Genomic DNA, 22,072 nt, shown 5'->3' on the forward strand with positions numbered 1-22,072 from the left:
TGGGGTCGTTGTGGGGGTGTTGTGAGGGTGACATGGTATTAGGAGGTGGAAAGTGTAACATGAGGTTGAAATGAAAATGAAAATAACTGGAGAAAGTTAACTGTAGATCTGTTGTGAAAAAAGGCGAAAAATTGTTGGTTAAAGCTGGGCTATGTTGATCCTGTGGAGAACTTGGGTTGGTAGACAACGATGTGCACAAAGGTTAGGTGGTTGTGTTGCCGCCAAAACACGTTAAAGGATGGAGAGATTCGGGAAAATTTCGAAAAAACGGCATGTAAATGTATGAAAAAGAGTGTTTTTGTGGTGGCAGATTATGAAAATGAGGCTAACAATTGTCTGGCGAAGAAATAATGACGTTAAAACCTGTGGGATGCGGCTAAAAATTATCGGTGATGTGGGAAAAACAGAAATGGAAATAAAGCGAAAGTTATCAGAACTAGACGAAATGGTTGTTTAATAGGTGAAAGGAACTGTTTGTGGACTAGAAACGGTGGATTTTATAGCAGCGGTAGTGTTGAAAGCGGAAAAAAATTTTTTGGTTATGGTTTGGAAGTGGGTGACGTATTATTGAGTATATATAGGTGGGATAAAATTGTATAGTAGATTACGGTAAAAAGGAGAAGGTGAATACAAAGTGAAGCTACTGGCAAAAACAAAAAGAGAAAATAAGACGACAGAAAAGATTTCGAAATGCAACAGTGACAATAACAAACGTAATTGTTGGGTTCAAATTAATGATATCAATTAATAGAGGGAAACATTCCACGTGGGAAAAATATATCTAAAAACAAAGATGATGTGACTTACCAAACGAAAGCGCTGGCACGTCGATAGACACACAAACAAACACAAACATACACACAAAATTCTAGCTTACGCAACGAACGGTTGCTTCGTCAGGAAAGAGGGAAGGAGAGGGAAAGACGAAAGGATTTGGGTTTTAAGGGAGAGGGTAAGGAGTCATTCCAATCCCGGGAGCGGAAAGACTTACCTTAGGGGGAAAAAAGGACGGGTATACACTCGCACACACACACATATCCATCCACACATATACAGACACAAGCAGACGTATACAGAGGCAAAGAGTTTGGGCAGAGATGTCAGTCGAGGCGGAAGTGCAGAGGCAAAGATGTTGTTGAATGACAGGTGAGGTATGAGTGGCGGCAACTTGAAATTAGCAGAGATTGAGGCTTAAGAGGGTATATTGAATAGCAAGTTCCCATCTCCGGAGTTCGGATAGGTTGGTGTTAGTGGGAAGTATCCAGATAACCCGGACGGTGTAACACTGTGCCAAGATGTGCTGGCCGTGCACCAAGGCATGTTTAGCCACAGACACGGCCAGCACATCTTGGCACAGTGTTACACCGTCCGGGTTATCTGGATACTTCCCACTAACACCAACCTATCCGAACTCCAGAGATGGGAACTTGCTCTTCAATATATCCTCTCTTCCCGTTATCCACCAGGCCTCAATCTCCGCTAATTTCAAGTTGCCACCACTCATACCTCACCTGTCATTCAACATCTTTGCCTCTGCACTTCCGCCTCGTCTGACATCTCTGCCCAAACTCTTTGCCTCTGTATATGTCTGCTTGTGTCTGTATATGTGTGTGTGTGCGAGTGTATACCCGTCCTTTTTTCCCCCTAAGGTAAGTCTTTCCGCTCCCGGGATTGGAATGACTCCTTACCCTCTCCCTTAAAACCCAAATCCTTTCGTCTTTCCCTCTCCTTCCCTCTTTCCTGACGAAGCAACCGTTGGTTGCGAAAGCTAGAATTTTGTGTGTATGTTAGTGTTTGTTTGTGTGTTTATCGACGTGCCAGCGCTTTCGTTTGGTAAGTCACATCATCTTTGTTTTTAGATATAATTGTGGTTATAAAGTAGACGTACCATGAGTCCTGTGACCTTTAGTGACACCAGTGTAGACTTAAATGCATCGAGAGCATATGTTCCATCTGTTTTGTTTTGAATTTGTTTCTTGACTAATTTTACATCACTGAAGGCTACCATGCATGATGGAATCTGCAGGTTACGATGAATGGGTGAATGAAGAAATTTAAAAATTAATTCTTTCAGTGTTCAGGTGATCAGAAAGGCTGATCTCCCAAAAATTCAGTTTTTTTAACAAGAATATAGAAATGGTATTCTGTAGTAATGAATTAGGTATTAATTTTCTGGAGGGTTGAGATACAGTACAGAACCTTGAAGTGAAACAAAGAAATACAAAAATGTTGTAAATGTAATTGTAAGAATTCTTTAGAATTATGCACTCTCAAATAGATATAATTTTTGACGTTGTGAATCTGATTAATGAAGTGTTAGACATAAGTAATAACTTGTCTGTGAGGTGATAACGAAGAAGACAATTTCATTATTCCGTAAAACTTGGAAAATTTTGGGGAAAAGCTCACACTGCAGCAACCAGATTGATGTGTATAATACATTATACCAACTTCAGATTGAACAGGTTGCTGCATGAGTTCTGTCTGCTTTGATTGCTGTTAATGTATACAAATTTTAAAAGAAAAGTCTCATGAATATAAACTGAAAGGAAGCATAGAGCACCTGGAATTTCACTATGAGACCGATGGGTTGGCTTGTATTTCAGGAGGCGGTGAACCCATTGTTCTTAGAAACAAAAATAGAGACAGTACTTACAGTTTTTGGAATCACACCATCTGTATTCAGATTGGGAAACGGGAAGTAATAGGTTATGTTGGAGTTCCGAGAGGTGGCAGTACATTCAGAACCCAGATTAAGAAAAATCAACCTTCTACTTGGTGAAACATTTTTGTTCAGATTTGCCCCTTTTTGTCCTCAAACACTGTGGCCATCTGTTAACATGGTTTCCTGCTGACCAACCCTTGCACTCCCCTCTCCTCTTTTCTACCCTGAAGAAGGAGCCTGTGGCTCTAAAAGCTAGGAGTGCAGTTGTTCTTTTTATGGATGTCTGTCAGAAGTGCTGGGAGTTACCTTTCAATAATATTGATATCTTTGGAGTACACAGGGCAGTTTTCAAATGATGTACTCACCTTCTAGTTGGTCACTCACCAGTTGAGAGCTCAACTTTCGTGGGACAAGAACTGTTATCCATAAAAAAAATGAAGGAGTAAGCAGAGGCACCAATATATTACAGAAAAAGTGTTGGAAACTTTTACCCATGTATTTCTGAGTTGTGAAATATCCATTTTGTGTAATGCAAGAGTTCAGATATCGGACAGTGCTGATTTTTGCGTACTTTGTAATTCCACCACTACAATATTGGAACAAGTGAAACAAAGGTGGTGATGCTTCTTCTCTTAATCTTTCCCTAGTTGTTGATCAGGCTTGGAATTAAATACCAACTGACCATAGGACTTTGCACAGCTCATTTTGTATCCTACGATCCATTATGTTTTTCGAAACAATGTTTTCAGTCTTTTGAGCGCCATGTTGATAATATGACATCTATCAGATAGTACATAAAGCCACAATATCTATGATCACAAGTATTTGTTTTATTCAGTGACCAGTGTCAATCACAATGATTGTCTTCAGATTGATGTAAAATAATTACATATTTATGAATAATAGTATTGTGCTAAGTTACCAATACTACAAGTAATAGTGTGATTCACATTTTCTGAGGTGGAACTATCAACATACCTGTGTCCTTGAAGTTAATGAAAGAGGCTGTCCTTGAAGTTAATGAAAGAGGCAAGTAAAATATACAGCCATAATTGGCATTTCACATAGTGTAAAACATGATAAAATTATGGTAAACACTGAAGGCCTGTTTGGGCCATCATCAGCACATTGTGCTTACAGCTGCAGTACAAATAGGTGAGGAGGCTTAGCTACTGGGTGCCACTGACCATAAGCACTGTTTACAATGGCGTGTTTCAAAGTCAGGGATATGATCTTTAACATTCTAGAGAAAATAAAATAGAATAAGTTGAAAACTATTGTATAAACATAGGTCCACAGTAAAATGTTATTTAAAATTGTAAATGATAACTTGTAAATAGGTGCCTGCGACATACCCAGTACACAGTAAAGTTAATTGAAAGCAGCATCTCAAAACACAAAAAATGCCACATTGGGTTTGCAAAAATAGTGCCAAGAAAGCATGAGCGGTGCAGAGCCAGGGCAGAAAACAGATGGACAGAGTCATAACATCATGAAATGCAAGAGCAACAACAGCCTGTAATACAGCGATGAAAAATAGGTGTTCAGTGTAAATTTTCTTTATTGATTCATATGTTTCGTCACATGGCATGAGGCAACAGTTTGTTGCAAAAGCTTGAATTTTGTGTGTATGTTTGTGTTTGTTTGTGTGTCTGTCGACCTGCCAGCACTTTCATTTGGTAAGTCACATCATCTTTGTTTTTAGATATATATTTCCTACGTGGAATGTTTCCCTCTATTATATATATATATATATATATATATATATATATATATATATATATATATATATATATATATATATGCCTCTTTTGTTAACTTCAAGTACACAAGTATGTTTTTTTAGTTCCTCCTTAGACTGTATGAATCACACTACTATTTGTGTTGACAATACGGAAAGGATGTTGAGTTGCAGGCAGGCACAACAAAAAGACTGCTAAACAAGTAAGCTTTTCGCCAAAAGGCCTTCTTCTGAAGTAGACACCCCCCTCCCACTCCTGCTCTCTCTCTCTCTCTCTCTCTCTCTCTCTCTCTCTCTCACACACACACACACACACACACACACACACACACACACACACAGAGCTGCAGTCTAGATCAGGGACAGCGGCAGTCAGAGCTGTACTTATCTATTACTCATAAGTCGGCAATGCGTCAGTTTCGCATAAGCCAGTGGGATGTTTCTGTGACATAAACAATGAGAGACAAGAATAGAGGCATTGTATATCTAGTGGTATAATTGATTTTATTTATCTAGCGTATGGCATTTAAGTACATTTCAGCACTGGATCAATTATTCTACATTACATATATTCACAGACAAACATCGAGTCCTTGTACATATTCAATGGATTTTTGGGATGCCATGAGGAATTCTTCAAAGTCCCCACTGAATGCTGTGGCACTGCATTCATCTCTGATGTGTTGGATGGTCTGCTTAGGCGCATTGCAGTTGCATGCTGGTGAAGACAGCAGTCCCCATTTAAAGAGTGAGTCAGCACATCTTCCACGCTTGGTTCTTAGTCGGTTCAGAGTTGACCAGATCTTGTGGGGCTGATCAAACCCAGGAAATGCGTCAGTAATACAAGGCATTAAATGGCAAGTTGTTTTTGGAGCCATTCTCTTCTCCAAGAGTTGATGTCAGTCCCAGTGAGGCTGTCGAGAGCAAGAGGAGGATGTCTTGAATGAAGCCTCTTGATACTCAGATCAGGTATATTGATGTGTACCGGTAGTTCAGGGTTTGCTTCGATCATGTTGTATTCCCTGACCAAGGCTGCTTCTTGTCGTATTTTAGTGATGTAATGCAAACTACTGTCTTCTTTACTGTTTTTCAATGTGTTAGTTAATTTCAAGTGACATCATCTGTTGAAGCATGTCTTATAGATCAGTTGCAGGGACACGGAAATATATCAGATGTCGTGGTAAAATAACTACACAGTCAATCTGCATGAGGATACTGGGTAACTTGACCAATCTTTATTCACCTGCCTTCTCCTGTGATTTAATTCAAAAACATTGATCCACCTACCTTCTCCTACAATTTATTTAAAAAACATTGGTCCACCTACCTCCTCCCATGATTTAATTAAGAGAACATTGATCTACTTACTTAATGTGCTTTGCAGATAGTTTGCGTAGCAACATGGAGCAGAGAAATATTTTGCTGCTTGCAGATACTAGACAAATTCAGTAGGTGCGACTCAAACAAGGAGCAGTTAAATTTATAATCCTCGTTGACAGCAATGTTCCCCCCTGTCTCCCAAGTGTATTACTCAATACATGTGATCTGGCTGCTGCTGTTTCATGGGCCATATAATGTAAAGAGCTGACACTTCTTTCGCTCCCGTCATACCTCCCAGCAATTATGCAAACACAACTCACACTCATGCAAACACAACTCACACACACAAATGACCACTGTTGCTGGCCACCTAATATTGTAATGTTGATAACTCATCATAATTCTGGTATTCATAAATATCCACATTCTTCAATCAGAAGATGATCATTACAATTAAAACTGGTCATTAAATAAAACAAATACTTGCAGCCATAGACTGTTTTGATTTTTACTTATTGTGAAATGTTGGATTGCTGTTATCTTCAAAGATACCATGTTACCTATCATCAGTATGCAGCACTGTCAACCTGCTTGTAGAGAGATTACTTTCCATGAAAACTATTATGGAGTGTTTGAGTTAACTTTTTTTTGTCTTATTGCTGTTCACTAGGTTTGCAGCAGCTAAGTTGTGTTCTTGGCTTATTCTGATGCATAGTGAGCAAGAAGTAAGTATTGCTTATTTCTGTAGTCACTCCTGGATAGACATGAATTGATCTTCTTTGAATACCACCCATCCCACACCCCAATGTTTGGAAGTGAGTTTAATTGTGAAATTAGTGTAATGGGGCATTCCAATGGCATTTGTTATGTTACACTATGACCGGTCAGCTTCTGCCTTAACCAGTGGCTCACCTTACCAAAATGCCTGGGTAATTGGCATCACTGAGCCACTGTACCACCTTTAGTTGTATTAAAATAAATACTAGCACTGAACACTCGTGACTTCTGAAGAAGCTCCAGTACTTCAGACACGCACCACTTATAACTGTGGTGTCTAGCTGATCTACTAGGTAAGTGAAAGATCTTTACTTACCTTTCCTGTAGTAATACTGTTGGCTTATATCGCCCTGATCAAAACATGAAACTTTCTCCATGATGTACTGGATTACCTTTACCACTCACCTATTTCTTTTGAACAACGTGTTTTTAAATGTGTAACCCAATCATCATATCTCTCTCTCTCTCTCTCTCTCTCTCTCTCTCTCTCTGTGTGTGTGTGTGTGTGTGTGTGTGTGTGTGTGTGTGCGTGTGTGTGCGCGCGCGTGTGCGTGTGTGTGTGTGTGTGTGTGTGTGTAAAAGATTAACGTATGTCATCAACTTAAGAATCATCTAAGGACATTGCTACTTTTGTTAACTAATTTACACAATACATGTAATAATATGTTACCTTGCATATCGTCAGTTTAATGCAGACTAATTGACCATATGACAGTACAGTTTTGTCTAGAATTACACTAAACCACTGTCTGGTTAGATAGTTGTTTACAGGTGCCAACATTCTCAGATTTCATTGTTTCAGAATGTACACAACAACTTGGATAAGCCACCATTCAGTGGAGACCAGGTTTACCAACTTCGAGCACAGATAGCAGCCTATAGGCTGTTAGCACGTAACATGCCACTTACTGGACACTTGTCAGCTGCTATACAGGGTGTTCGGCAAGGAGGATTTCCTGTGCCTGATACAGGTTTGATTAGAAAACATATAAGTTGGCAATATTAAAAAAGATGCCATCTACTTATAAGTTACATATATTGCCTTACATTATGATATTTATTGTGGATTAAAATTTTTGTTGTTATTGATCATATTAATTGATGTATCAGTTAATCTTGCCGAATTAGAAAAGTACTTGGATACCATTTTCCACAATTCTCAAATTTTATACAATACTAGCACAAAATTTCAAATCAGTTTATCTTATTCAAATTAGTTATTAGAAAAGTTGTTGCTGTAGTAGGAAATTAATTGCTATTGACTGTGTTAATACATTGGCTGATGTTTGCTGTTTACGATAAGAGTACTTTTTTGCCTTTACTGCAGCCATTTCTGTTGTTTCCTGCATCAATGTAATATTTATAATGGCTGAATTTTGTGCGTTTTGGGTCTTTCCCTAAAAGATGAAGTGCTAAATATTCAAGACACAGGCCAAGCCTTCCACAGTTGAGTTACTAGTAAAATTCATTCCAAAAAATAAATGCTGCACATAGTTTCATTTTAAAATATCTCACTTTTTGGAGTGCTTTGTTTACGTGGTGTGCTAAAAATTAGTGGCTTCGTAGGTGTATCGTTCTCCTCTCATAGTGCCATAGTCACACTGTCTTTTAACTAATTATCGGTATCCTAGATGAACTTGAAATATCTAGTAACATTTTAATTTCCATCACCATTATTATGTAATGACCACTCTGTAGTACTTCAAACAGTAGGAATTTTATTTTATACAATAAATAAACATAAAACAAGAAATATATTTCAATTTGTTTGAAAATTAGTATGAAAAGATTGTAAAATGAATGTGGCATTTACTGCTAACTTATTGTGTGTTTACTGTTTGGTATTTCCTAAATGTGTTCTTTAGCAGACACAACTTATTACAAATTTGGGACATCTCTTAAAAGTGTCAGTGCCTTTCTTTTCATTGTTCTTGTTACTGTTATGGGATTTAATAAGTTGCTGCCTAAAGTAGAACAAACAAGTAAGATCATTAACAATCATATGCAGATTCCTGTGTGTGTGTGTGTGTGTGTGTGTGTGTGTGTGTGTGTGTGTGTGTCCCCTCCCCTCAGATTCTGGGATCTCTAAATCTACGTCTACATTGATACTCCGCAGTCCACCTTATGGTGCTTGGCAGAGGGGGTACCCAGTACCGCTCCTAGTCATTTCCTTTCCTGTCCTCCTCACAAATAGAACAAGGAAAAAATGACTATCTATATACCTCCATATGAGCCATAATTTCTCATATCCTATTTTTGTGGTCCTTATGTGGAACGTATGTTGCTGACAACAGAATCGTTCTGCCTTCAGCTTCAAATGACGGCATCTAAATTTTCTCAATAATGTTCCTCGAAAAAGATGTCACCTTCCTTCCAGGGATTCCCATTCGAGTTCCGAAAGCTTCTGTAACACTTACGTGTTGTTCAAACCTACCAGTAACAAATCTAGCAGCCTGCCTCTGAATTGATTCGATGTCTTCCTTTAATTTGACCTCATACAGACCTCAAACACTCTAGCAGTACTCAAGAAGAGGTCGCTCTAGCAACCTATGAGTGGTTTTCTGTACAGATGAACCACACTTTCTATAAATTCTCCCAATAAACTGAAGTCTACCATTTGCCTTTCCTACCAAAATCCTCATGTTTTTGTTCTATTTCATATTGCTTTGCAACATTACACCCAGATTTTTAAACAATGTGACTGTGTCAAGCAGGACACTACTAATGATGTACCTGAATATTAGAAGTTTAAAATTATAAAGAATGTAGCAACCAGTCGTGGAAACATAATTTATTTATCTTCTTGCAAATCGATTTCAACTGATATCAGTCATCATCGGTGCTAAAACAAATACAAGACACAGGGCATAAACAACAACTGCTTTAACAAACAAAAAAATTGACAATAAAACATAGTTACATCAATTACAATATATACAGATGTCTGAAATTAAAATTCAAAGTCATAACATACCATTTTTCTAACCGACACATGCCATAAGTAGAAGTACTGTCCTTGGCGGATTTCTATCATGAAGTGACACATCATAGGTCAACACTACAACAAGACAACATGAGGTGGCGCCGACCTACCAATAAGTGCCCTCTACATAAAATAAAAAAAGTGTTATAAAATACAAGCAATAAGAAATATCACATTACAAAAAAATTATACAGTGATGGTCATTGATGATACCAATTTAAACAATTATAATTGAAAATGTCTGAACATTGTTTGTCAGATGATAATAACAAAATAAATATATACATCAAAATACAATCGTCAAAATTGTAAGAAGAGATAAACTTGCTAAAAATGATTCCATTCACACAAATTTAGGAAATGAAACTCATTTGTCATAATGACGAAACCGAATAATGGTATCAATGGCCGTCTGCCGTTCTACATATGAACTACAAGTGCATCAAAAAGCACATTTATGTTACTTTCAATAGATGACACTATGTTACTTAATGCACAAATCCAAAGTTGACAGAGTTCAGGTAAAAAATACAGTACGAGATAAACAAACGAATTACTTAAATAGTACAATTAAGCAAGTGTTGCGCGTATGAAGAATTATATATGTGGATAACGATTTTAGATCTACCATGCAAACTATAGCCTCATAAACAAATGTACCATGCGCTCTTATGCATGTCATGAGTATGGTGGTAACCGATACAAGGCTTGCCATATCACTGCCAACCTCCAGCGATAAAATAGGTGCTCAAAAGTCAATCACAAACAACAAGAGCAGCATACTCAAAAGATGTAAAACCAACTCGAAACACGAAAAACCATTTACCATCCAACAATGCAATTGCCAATTTTCGCACCTAAACTGAGGTTGGCAGTGATATGGCAATCCTTGTATAGATTACCACCATACTCATGAGACACATAAGGGCACATGGTACATTTGTTCATGAGGCTATACTTTGCATAGTAGATCTAAAGTCGTTATCCACTTATATGATTCTTTATATGCGCAACACATTGTTAATCGCATTATTTAAGTAATACAATTGTTTATTTGTACTGTAATTTTTACCTGAACTCTGTCAACTTTGGATTTGTGCATTCAGTAACATAGCATCGCCTATTGGAAGTAACATAAATGTGCCTGTTGATGCACTTGTAGTTCATATGTAGAACGGCAGATGGCCATTGATACCAGTATTCGGTTTTGTAATTATGACTAATAAGTTTCATTTCCTAAATTTGTGTGAATGGAATCATATTTTTAGTGAGTTTATCTCTTCTTACAATTTTGACGATTGTAGTTTTGATGTATATATTTAATTTGTTATTATCATCTGACCAACAATGTTCAGACATTTTTTGCATGCGTTCTATTTAGCGACGAAGCATCATTCACCAACAGCGGTAACATCAACCGGCATAGTATGCACTAGTGGGCCACGGAAAATCAACGATGGCTGTGACAAGTGGAACATCAGCGACCTTGGCGGGTTAATGTATGGTGCGGGATTATGGGAGGAAGGATAATTGGCCCCCATTTTATCAATGGCAATATAAATGGTGCAATGTATGCTGATTTCCTACGCAATGTTCTACCGATGTTACTACAAGATGTTTCACTGCATGACAGAATGTCGATGTGCTTCCAACATGATGGATGTCTGGCACATAGCTTGCATGCTGTTGAAGCAGTATTGAGTAGCATATTTCATGACAAGTGGATTGGTCATCGAAGCACCATACCATGGCCCGCATGTTCACCGAATCTGACGTCCCCGGATTTCTTTCTGTGGGGAAAGTTGAAGGATATTTGCTATCGTGATTCACCGACAACGCCTGACAACATGCATCAGCGCATTGTCAATGCATATGCGAACATTACAGAAGGCGAACTACTCACTGTTGATAGGAATGTCGTTACACGTATTGCCAAATGCATTGAGGTTGATGGATATCATTTTGAGCATTTATTGCATTAATATGGTATTTGCAGGTAATCAAGCTGTAACACCATGCATTCTCAGAAGTGATAAGTTCACAAAGGTTCATGTATCACATTGGAACAACCGAAATAATATGTTCAAACGTACCTACGTTCTGTATTTTAATTTAAAAAACCTACCTGTTACCAACTGTTTGTCTAAAACTGTGAGCCATATGATTGTGACTCTTACAGCACCATCTATCACAAAGTGAAAAAAGTGGTCCAACTAAAACATTCATATTTCTTTATGTACTACACGAATATGTAATAAAAAATTGGGGTTCCTATTTTTAAAAAATGCTGTTGATATCCGTTTGACCTATGGCAGTGCCATCTAGCGGGCCAGCCATGGCGCCATCTGGTTTCCCCCTTCAAGCTAGACAAGTTTCGTTCTTTGTAGTTTTTTCATTTGACGCTTATTTAGTGAGATATTTGGCCCGGTCGCAATCAGTGGACCACCCTGTATATTGGAATTGATGTAACTATGTTTTATTGTCAATTCTTTTGTTTGTTAAATCAGTTGTTTATGCCCTGTCTCTTGTATTTGTTTTTGCACCGATGATGACTGATATCAGTTGAAATCAATTTGCAAGAAGATAAATAAATTATGTTTCCGCAATTGGTTGCTACATTCTTTATAATTTTATATTCCACGGTCGCTGCACAGAAAGGGAACCTTATGGAGACCAACATTCGTTACAAGTTTGTTTTTCCTACTTATCCACATTAACTTACAGAAATTTTGTCTAAGTCATCTTGTAACTTCTTACAGTCACTCAACTCTGACATCTTATTGCACACCACAGCAACATCAGCAAACAACCACAGATTGCTGCCCACCATGTCTGCCATATCATTTATGTATGTAGAGAACAGTAGTGGTCCTATCACACTTTCCTGGAGCACTCATGATGATACTCTTGTCAGGAACACACATGACGATACTCTTGTCTCTGATAACCACTCACCATCGAGGATGACGTGATGGATTCTGTAACTCAAGAAGTCTTTGACCCACTCACAAATGTATGAACCTATTCCGTATGCTTGTATCTCCTGTAACAGCCTGCAGTGAGGCACTGTGTCACACCTTTTCCGGAACTCCAGAAACATGGAATCTGCCTGTTGCCCTTCATCCATAGTTTGCAGTATACCAGACAAAAGATGAAGCTGAGTTTCACATGAGCAGTACTTAACCATCCTGACTGGTGGTCATTAGCTTGCCGGTATGAAGAAAATGTATTGTATTCTAACTGAGAATATGTTCAAGTATTCTGCAGCAAACCGATGTTAGTGATATTGGCCTGTAATGTAGTGGGTCCGTTCTTTTGCCATTCTTATAAAAAGGATTTACCTTTGCCTTTTTCCAGTCACTTGGGACTTTGCGCTGTGAGATTCACAATAAAGGCAAGCTAAGCAAGGAGCCAATGCCATAGAGTACCCTTTGAAGCACTTAGGAGTATAGAGAGTAACTACAGTGTGCATTTCATTACTCTTTGGCTGTTCATACTTTATTGAATTATTCATACAAAATAAATGTTTTTCACATTAGTGTTTTTGTTCCATTTGCTAATCTGTAGTCACATATCTTACACTCTCAGGCATGGCTGCGTGCACCCCCAGGACACAGTCGATCTCCTCAGCCACAGCATCAATACCTGCAACAGGAACAGCTGCTACGGGAACGACACCTTCATCAGCACACACTTCTGCATCAGCTCCGACAGGAGCCTCTTCTGCTTCAACACCAAATGCTCCTCGTGCTGCTGCCACTGGCCAGTCACTTCCTCATCAGAACCGTGTGACTCCTGTCAGCAAACCAGTTGGCATAGATCCTCTTGTGCTGCTTAATGAGCGGGAAAACAGGCTAGTAGTATATTTTTTTATATGTGTGCTGTTATTTATTTATTAACTAATATCGAAATAATTGATAAGATAATAGCCTAGTTAATCAGTTATTCACAAGTGTATTAAGTCTTTTTTTATTTATTAATTATTTTGCGATCAGATTGTACTTAGAAAAATATGTATATTATCTGTTTGTGTCAGATCCTTAACTAGCATTTTATTACTATTTCAGCTTTGGTCAATCTCCAACATTTGTTGTGATCAGCTAAGACATATATTTCCCAGTTGAATTTATTCACAGAAATGAAAAATGGAATCAGTAGGGATAAGTTACAATGGCATGGAATTCAGTCAGTGAAAGTTGTTGACAATTGCTAATCCTTCTGTGTAATGAATACTTTGTGACAGTGGATATTTGTACAGGACTGGGATTTGTTCCAAATCTGCTTATTAAAGTTTGAGTTGGGCCTGAAAGTGACCTAGGTTGCTTAATGGTTCATGTGATTGCTTGCAGTAAGCAAGAGATTTAAGTTCAAATCCTAAATTGGCACAAATTTTTGTTTGGCGCAACATATTCACTCAGGTTCGTGTTAGCATTTACAGAACAATTAAATATCTGTGATTACCTCTGCTGAAAATTTCTATAGGTTTTACGTTTTTTCTTTTTTCAAAAACTACGAGGGGGAATTGGAAAATAAGTTTCCCCTGTTGACTGTGGGCAGAGTTGTGTGATATGGGCAAAAGACCGATACACCATTGGGTACAGGTCAACCGTGATCAAGCATATTGGCGCTGTCGCAGTGCCTGCGCAAAGCGGAGGCCAGCTGCTCAGTCTTTTCATGGAGCTATGGAGAGAAGGTGCATTTTGGAGTCGTCGTCAAAGGCAGAAGTGAGAGCTGTTATCCGCTATGAATGGGCACGTAGAGTATCAGGAACAGAAATTCATAACCACCTTGTTGAGGTGTATGGGTCAAGTGTGATGTCGAGACAAATGGTGCGGAGATGGTGCCAGCAATTCAGTGATGGACATCAGCACATGCAGGACATACCGAGACCTGGACAGATGCGCACGGCCACTACAGATGCAAATGTCCAAAAGCACTCCGTCTGCAGGTAAAGTGCTACTCACCATTTTCTGGACTTTCTGGAGTATGCAACCATCAATGCTGCACGGTACTGTGCTAATCTGTCGAAATTGAAAGAGGTGATTCGGAAAAAGCGGCCTGGCCTTCTCAGATCTGGCGTTCTGCTGTTGGATGACAATGCAAGACCACACACGGCGACAGCAATGCAAAACCATATTGCAACTCTTGGTTGGGAGCGCCTACACCATCCGCCTTGCAGTCCGGATCTCACACCAAGTGGCTTCCATCTGTTTCCTGCTTTGAAGAAGACTCTTGGTGGAAGGCGCTGTGGCAGCAATGCTGACGTCAAACAAGCCATTTAACACTTTTTCCATATTCAGTGCCCTGATTTTTTCCTGGAAGGCTTTTTGAAGCTTATAAAGCGCTATGATAAATGTCTCAATGTACTTTTCCCTTCACACACAACTCTGACCACAGTCGACAGGGGAAACTTATTTTCCAACTCCCCCACGTACTTAATGGTCATTGACTGCTTTGTAAGTCAGATTTCACCTTACAGTGGAGAGACAAGTATTCAGCGTTTATTGTTGTAAATTATACTGCATCATTAATTGTTGATTAACAATGGGTGGTGTATTATGTGACTACATTACATGTTGGCAAATGTTCATAATCAACCAGTTCATCATCTTTTTTGTCTTTCCATGAAGTACCATTCCTTATCATTTTTATGATTTCAACAACAGCTAATGTGACAATCCATGAAGTAGAGTGAATTGTTCACCACCCTCCTATGCAAATGTGCACACATATGGAACTGTGACTTAAATAGCCACAAATAAAATGGCAAAATTTCTAGTTTTACAGATCATACTCAAATCTTTTGAAATAATAAATTAATACTGATATTTAAGCTTTAAACAAATTAAAGCAATAATAAGGTTTTAAGGAACAGGTACAATTGAAATTAGATGATAGATAGCTGCATGCTTGGACAAGTTGAGTATAATCAGATTTGAATGATGTGAGGGCACTGTGAAAGGCAAAATGCCATGAAATAAGAGGAAAAAATAAGACACCAGCAAATTAAAGGGAGAAAAACTGGAAGATGCCTTTGTAGGAAATGGAGGGAAACTATTGAGAGGAATGATAACTAAGTTAAACAATTGGTGAAATATTGGAAGTGAGAGGAGAGAAAGATGGCAGAAAAAAATCAAATCAAGTATATATTCGAAAGCTCAAAATATTCTAAGCCAGATTCATTGTTCAGAGCGAAATGTGAGTTGGACAACATCTTTTCTTCTTGGAAGTTAAGAGGCATTTTGCACTCACAGAGCAGTGTCTGCCACCTTATACATAATCACTATGAAATGTACACTTCTACTGTGTGTACAACGCATTGCCAGAATGTGTCGGGGACAATAAAAAGTAGAACTATACACATTTTATGTGCATTTATTTGTATTATCTTCGGAATAGTGTCCATTAGACTAATTCTCATGGTTTATCATTTCATGTATTGATGGAAATAGTTTTTACAGTTGCCAAAAGTAATGCTGCATAATTCGTGCGGAAGGTTTTGTTTTACCTCTCCTATGCCGTGAAAATACTTCCTTCCTTGAGTTCTTTTTATTGTAGGGGCAGGAAAGAGTTACAAGGGGTGAAACCAGGTGGATATGTTGGGTGTGAAGCAATTGTTACTTCTGTTTTCCTCGTCAATCCAAAAAACTGCCTGTCGCTCAGGGCTGTGTGACATAGAGGAGGGAGAGGAGTATTATTATGGTGGAGTAGATTGTCTCAGTGCAGGTAATTATTTTGTACAGTGCCTCATATTTTCCTTTTAGCATTTGAGGGCAATAATATTGGTTAATTGTTGTACCTTGGGCAACGAATTTGTGGTAGACTTATCTCCTTCATGCCTAAAATAAATATCGTGTTAGTTTTTACCTGTTTTGTTTTCTTCGATTGTCGCAGTGAAGCAGCTGCCATCAGCTTGGTTGTTGCTAGGTTTCTGGGTCTTATGTACATGGTTTCCGTTGTTAATATCTGGAATGAGGCACAGAACTTGATGGTAGCATTACTGGATATAAGGCCTATCTGTTATGCAAAACACTGTTTTTTCGTGTGACCCAAAGGTATTTCTGCACCATCATGAGTGGGTTTCATTTATTGAAATTTATGAACTGTGAACATATTTTGAGTGATAGCTTAAGTACAAAAATTAACCCTAAAGAACAATTTTTGGCAAGTTAACACATCACTTTATGTTTGAATAAAATTTTGTTGTACCAAGATATTTCATGTATATATTTGCTATTACTTATGTTTTGTTTTGGCAGATTCATTTTCTTTTGCATTCCTGTAAGTTACTGAAAAGCTCACACAAATAGTACACTTATTTTCAGAATTTTTTTTGTAATCAACTCTTCTCATTTCTCCGAAACACATTGTAAACATTGTTGTGTGTCATATCCCAGTCAGCGTTCAGCAGTTACTCTCAAGTGAATCTCTCTCTCTCTCTGTCTCTCTCTCTCTCTCTCTCTCTCTCTCTCTCTCTCTCTGTCTCTGTCCCCCCTCCCCCACACCCAGATGTGTTCGATCGGGTTCAGTCGGCGAGTTGGGGGCTGGCACATCAACTGGAACTAGTCACTCTATTCCTCAAACCACTCCGCCATAATCCAGCTTTGTGACATGGTGCATTATCTTTTTGAAAAATTTGTCTGCCGTCAAGCAACATGGTTGTTGTGAAGGGTTGTACCTGGTCTGCAACCAGTGTACGATACTTTTTAGCCGTCATGGTGCTGTGCACGAGCTCTACTGGGCCCATGGATGCCTACGTGAATCTTCCCCAGAGAATAAAGGAGCCACTGCCAGCTTGTCTCTGTCCTACAGTACAGGTATCGAGGAGCTGTTTCCCTTGAAGATGACAGATTTGCCCCCTCCCATCAGCATGATGAAGAAGTTATTGGGATTCATCAGACTACGCAACGCTCTGGACTGCGCCACCATCCAGGGCCAATGGTCATGTGCCCTCTCCAGTCGTAGTTGCCTATTTTGTGGTGTTAACATTGGCACATGCATGCGTCGTCGGCTGCAGGGGTCCATTGTTAGGTGTGTTCGGTGCTCTGTGGGTTCGGACACTCTTGTACTTTATACAGCATTAAAGTCTGATGCTAGTTCCACCACAGTTCGCTGCCTGTCCTGTTTTACCAGTCTGCCCAGCTAACGACATCCGACATCTGTAATGAGGGGTGGGTCATTCTACACCATCCGACATCTCTAATGAGGAGCAGCTGCCCAGTCCCATGATGTCTGGATGTGGTTTCACCACATGTTGAAGACACTCAGCACAGTGTTACTCAAGCACACAAAAATGCTCGTGCCGAGCCTCTGGACCATCACAATCTCCCTTTGGTCAAACTTAGGTAGATTGCACACTTTCCCCATTCTACACATGTACAGCATGCTCATTGATACTACTTGCACCATATGTTGTTGTCTGACTAGCAGTTACTCCTCGCCAGATGATGCCTGTATCACTTGGATGGGTTTCTATCAGTGGTATGTTGGTGGTCAAAATGTTCTGATTGATCTCTCAAGACAGAGACCAACCAAGGTGACAGACTGATTAAGACACTGGAGATGTATTTGACAGGAATGTACTTCAAATCCCTGTCCAGCCATCTTTTGGTATTGGTTTCAGAAAAGCATTGGCTGCTGATTACTTTGTACTGTTACATTTCTGGCTATTAAAACTGCAAAACCAGAGAGGATAGCTAATAATGAAATTTTACTTATATACATATACAGTATAGTATGATTCAGTTTGTAGGTACGGGTTTGTCATTCTGAGCTGCTTCATCTCGATACCAGAATTCATTGATCAAAGCTGCTGGTGAATTGCAGTGTGCCAGTCTCTCAGCAACCCATGATCAGATATTTTCTGTGGATGAGAGATCTGGATAATGTGCTGGACATGGCAATAGCAGAACACCCTTTGCTTCGAGGTAGGTCCAGTACAGCCAACATGCAGTATCCTGTTGAAAGATAACATCAAAGAGACCTTGAAGTTACGGCATAGCTGCTGGCCTTAAGGGGGGTAGAATGTCAAATGGACAGACTTGAAGCTGGAGAGGCACCACAGGACATTTTAATTTCCACTGTCTATACTTCTACAAATAAATTCATAAAACTTTGTCACCATGACCAGGAAGGATTCAGGATACTCAGAACAGTGGAAGTTCAAAAACATAACAAAGTAATTTTTTTACATGTGAAATTTTATCATTTTTTACTTACTATTGGCTTCATTTGTTGCTATAGGTACACTTTTCTTCATAAGTAAGAGAAATCTTCGATGAATTTTGCACTATTTGTTAAACACCAACTCCTTAATGCAAAACTCTAGAATTTTCCAAATCTATTAAAAACTGTGTTAAAAATTGAGATAGTTAACTATAAAATTTGAGTTTTTTCTAAACATGAAGTTTAAAATGTAATAGCTCATTCTTTTTTCATAAATTAAATAAATTCTAGAGTTTCATGCACTCGTAAGTATGGTTTGTATGTCGTTCAAAATTCATCGAAGACTCTCTCTTACTGATAAAGAAAACTATACCTACAGCAAGAAATGTATCCAATAGTAAGTGAAAAAATGATGAAATTTCATATATATATATATATATATATATATATATATATATAAAATTATTTTGTTATGTTTTTGAACTTCCATTGCTATGAGTGTGACTCCTGAACTCTTCCTGGTCATGCTGACAAAGTTTTATGAATTTATCTGTAAAAGTATAGACAGTGGAAATTAAAATGTCCTGTGGTGCCTCTCCTGCTCCAAGTTGGCCCATTTGACATCCCCCCCCCAAACACTTTAGCGAGCACATTTTTTGTAACAACTCAGTGAAGGCAATTTGTTTGCTATCCTATTAGAAATGTGATCGACTGTATTTATTTTTTGATAATTTCATTTTTGTAATGTAGGACAAAAAACTATGGTGGTACATATATCACCAGGGCATCTTGTGAGGTATTAAAACTGGTGGTAAATGGATTTCCCACATCCCTTTTGTGTGCTGTTACATGTTGTCAATATTTGCTACCGGTGTTAGAGTTTACTTACCAAATGTGAAAACAGTCCTTGAAACTTTATCACACAATGGTTTGAACTGATACAGCTCATAATAATGTATATTGCAGAAGTGAAGCAATGTGTTCCAACAATAGTAGTGATTCAACGACAAACAGAAACTGATTGTTGTAGCAGTTTTCAAACACCTGGTGCAGTGTACTACTACAAGGTGACAGGCATAGACATAGTTGGTGAAACATATTCCCAAAAGCTTTGGGATACCCCTAAGTTGGTGGTAAGTATGGCAGTTGTAAAATAGCAGTTAAAGCTAGAAATGAGTGCTAGTAGCTGTGTATTAAAATGGCAAAGTCAGCTTCACTTGCAGGGAAGGTTATGGATAGCATTTTATGGTTGTGGAAGAGATTATTCATATTTATTAACTTTCATAGGGTAAAACAGTAACTACATAAAATCAATGAAAAAACAGTCTAGATCGCGATAGTTATTTTATTAAAAGACCGGTTTCAGCCTAGTCTTAGACCATCTTAAGAACAACACTGTGAAAGAGAGAAAACATGCTAGTTACATAAAGAAGTCAGTGACTTAAAAAAATCCATTTATAAAATTGAAGAGTCGTTACCCATCAGATGAAGTTGAATGTGGCTAGAACAGTCAGTTGACCACAGTCATTGAAACTGCTGCTGCTGGCTGCTCAGCATTGTGTTATATAGACCTGATAAGGGTGTGTTTCTGTTATATGACGTCAATGTCAGCCAATAATAATTACGTATTATTTAAAAATGCACTTTATATAAAAGTGATTAATTATAAAAAGTAGTGCCTATAGGACAGAACAAAATCTTAAAAATAGTGAGTAATGTAATAAGATTACTTAAAAAGTCTTTCTCTTATTTCTTGTAGTCCCATCTGGTGGAAATAATTTATTCAACTGCATAATTACCATGGATAATAATTATTTTGCATTAATCCATTGTTTATTCTATATACACATTCCGTTGATTAAATAGCAGATGCTATGGATATTTAATACTAGTTAAATAAATTATTCCCACCAGATGGTACTACAAGAAATAAGAGAAAGACTTCTTAATTTATCTTATTACATTACTCACTACTTTTTACATTCTGTTTTGTCATATAGGTACTACTTTTTATAATTATTCACTTTTAGATAAACTGCATCTTCAGATGATGTGTCATTTATGTAAATTGTTCCTCATTGACTGACATTGATGTCATATAGCACAAACATGCCCTCATCAGATCTATATAGAACAATGCTGAGCAGCCAGCAGCAGAAGTTTCAATGACTGAGGTCAACTGACTGTTCTAGCCATCATCAACTTCATCTGATGGGTAATGACTCTTTAATTTTAATGAGTATAAATGACTTTATTTTAAGTCACTGACTTTGTTATGTAACTAGCATGTTTTCTCTTTTTCACAGTGTTGTTTTGAAGATGGCCTAAAAATAAGACTAGGTCAAAACACGTCATTTTAATAAAATAACCTTCACAATCTATCCTGTTTTTTTGCTGATTTTATATAGCTTACAAGATCACTGTTTCCCAAAAATATTACCAGAAATTTTTAAACAATAACTGGTTAATTCCGCGTTGTCTTCTGTACCACCTGGATAAAAAATGTGGGAATAGAGCTCTGGACTGTAATAACAACAACAATAATAATAGTAATTATTATTATTTAAAAATCATGTTTTATTAAGACTGTATCTTTTTACAACACTGTATTGGAAATGAGATAATTGAGGGATCCAATGTACAGATCGTTGTCCTCAATCCAAAATCAGTTAGTGCTTGGAAAATGAGAGTCTGTTGAAGAGAATATGACAGTTCTAGATGGGGGTCTGGTGCCCTTTCATAATCACAATTCAGGCATAGGATCCACTCATTGAGAAAAACTGGGCAAGTGCTGTGATCTAAAAGAGGACTATTTAAATGCAAATGTATTTCTTGCACAGAAAACAGTATTTAACTGCCAGTCAAAGACTTTTCATCTTCCCTCCATATTGTAAACTTATGCGGCCTGCATAATTACGGTTTGAGCTGTAAGATTTAAAATTTTAAAATTCTGTGAATGTATTAAGCTAATGTGATGATAAGAGCTTATATGTACAAGAAAATAATTGAAGTAGAAAAATAATCTTCATTATCTTTTAACATTTTATGTTATTTATTTAACTTTCATATTACAGATTAGCAGCACGGATAGCTCATAGAATCGAGGAATTAAATAATCTGCCAGCTGTAATGCCTGATGACTTAAGAGTCAAAGCTGAAATTGAGCTCCGTGCACTGCGGCTTCTCAATTTTCAAAGGTCCTTGCGATCTGAGGTAATTGTAATTGAATTGAAATACATATTGCATGCTTATGTGATCTCACCTGAGTAAACATTAAGATGTTCCTGACACTTACGTGGTAGAAGCCGCTCAGCGATTGCTGCAGTGAGTAAAATTTCATCTCTTTCTTGCGACGTACATTGTCTCATGGGGCAGTTCACACTGATGCAGATGTTTACCGAGCTGTGCTACAGCAGCACAG

The 22,072-nt window shown here is 38.0% G+C and overlaps 1 protein-coding gene across 2 annotated transcripts in view; it reads left to right on the top strand.

The window, feature by feature from the left end:
* Positions 1 to 22,072, top strand: part of LOC124605066 (ATP-dependent helicase brm-like) — a 231,433-nt gene that overhangs the window by 16,424 nt on the left and 192,937 nt on the right. For both annotated transcript variants that reach the window (XM_047136532.1, XM_047136531.1), the window contains exons 4-6: positions 7,306 to 7,474; positions 13,075 to 13,339; positions 21,726 to 21,864. In XM_047136532.1, coding sequence (XP_046992488.1) covers positions 7,306 to 7,474; positions 13,075 to 13,339; positions 21,726 to 21,864 — 573 coding nt within the window. The remainder of the gene's footprint in view (positions 1 to 7,305; positions 7,475 to 13,074; positions 13,340 to 21,725; positions 21,865 to 22,072) is intronic.

This window comes from Schistocerca americana, chromosome 1, assembly GCF_021461395.2.
Source record: "Schistocerca americana isolate TAMUIC-IGC-003095 chromosome 1, iqSchAmer2.1, whole genome shotgun sequence".
NCBI lineage: Eukaryota > Metazoa > Arthropoda > Insecta > Orthoptera > Acrididae > Schistocerca > Schistocerca americana.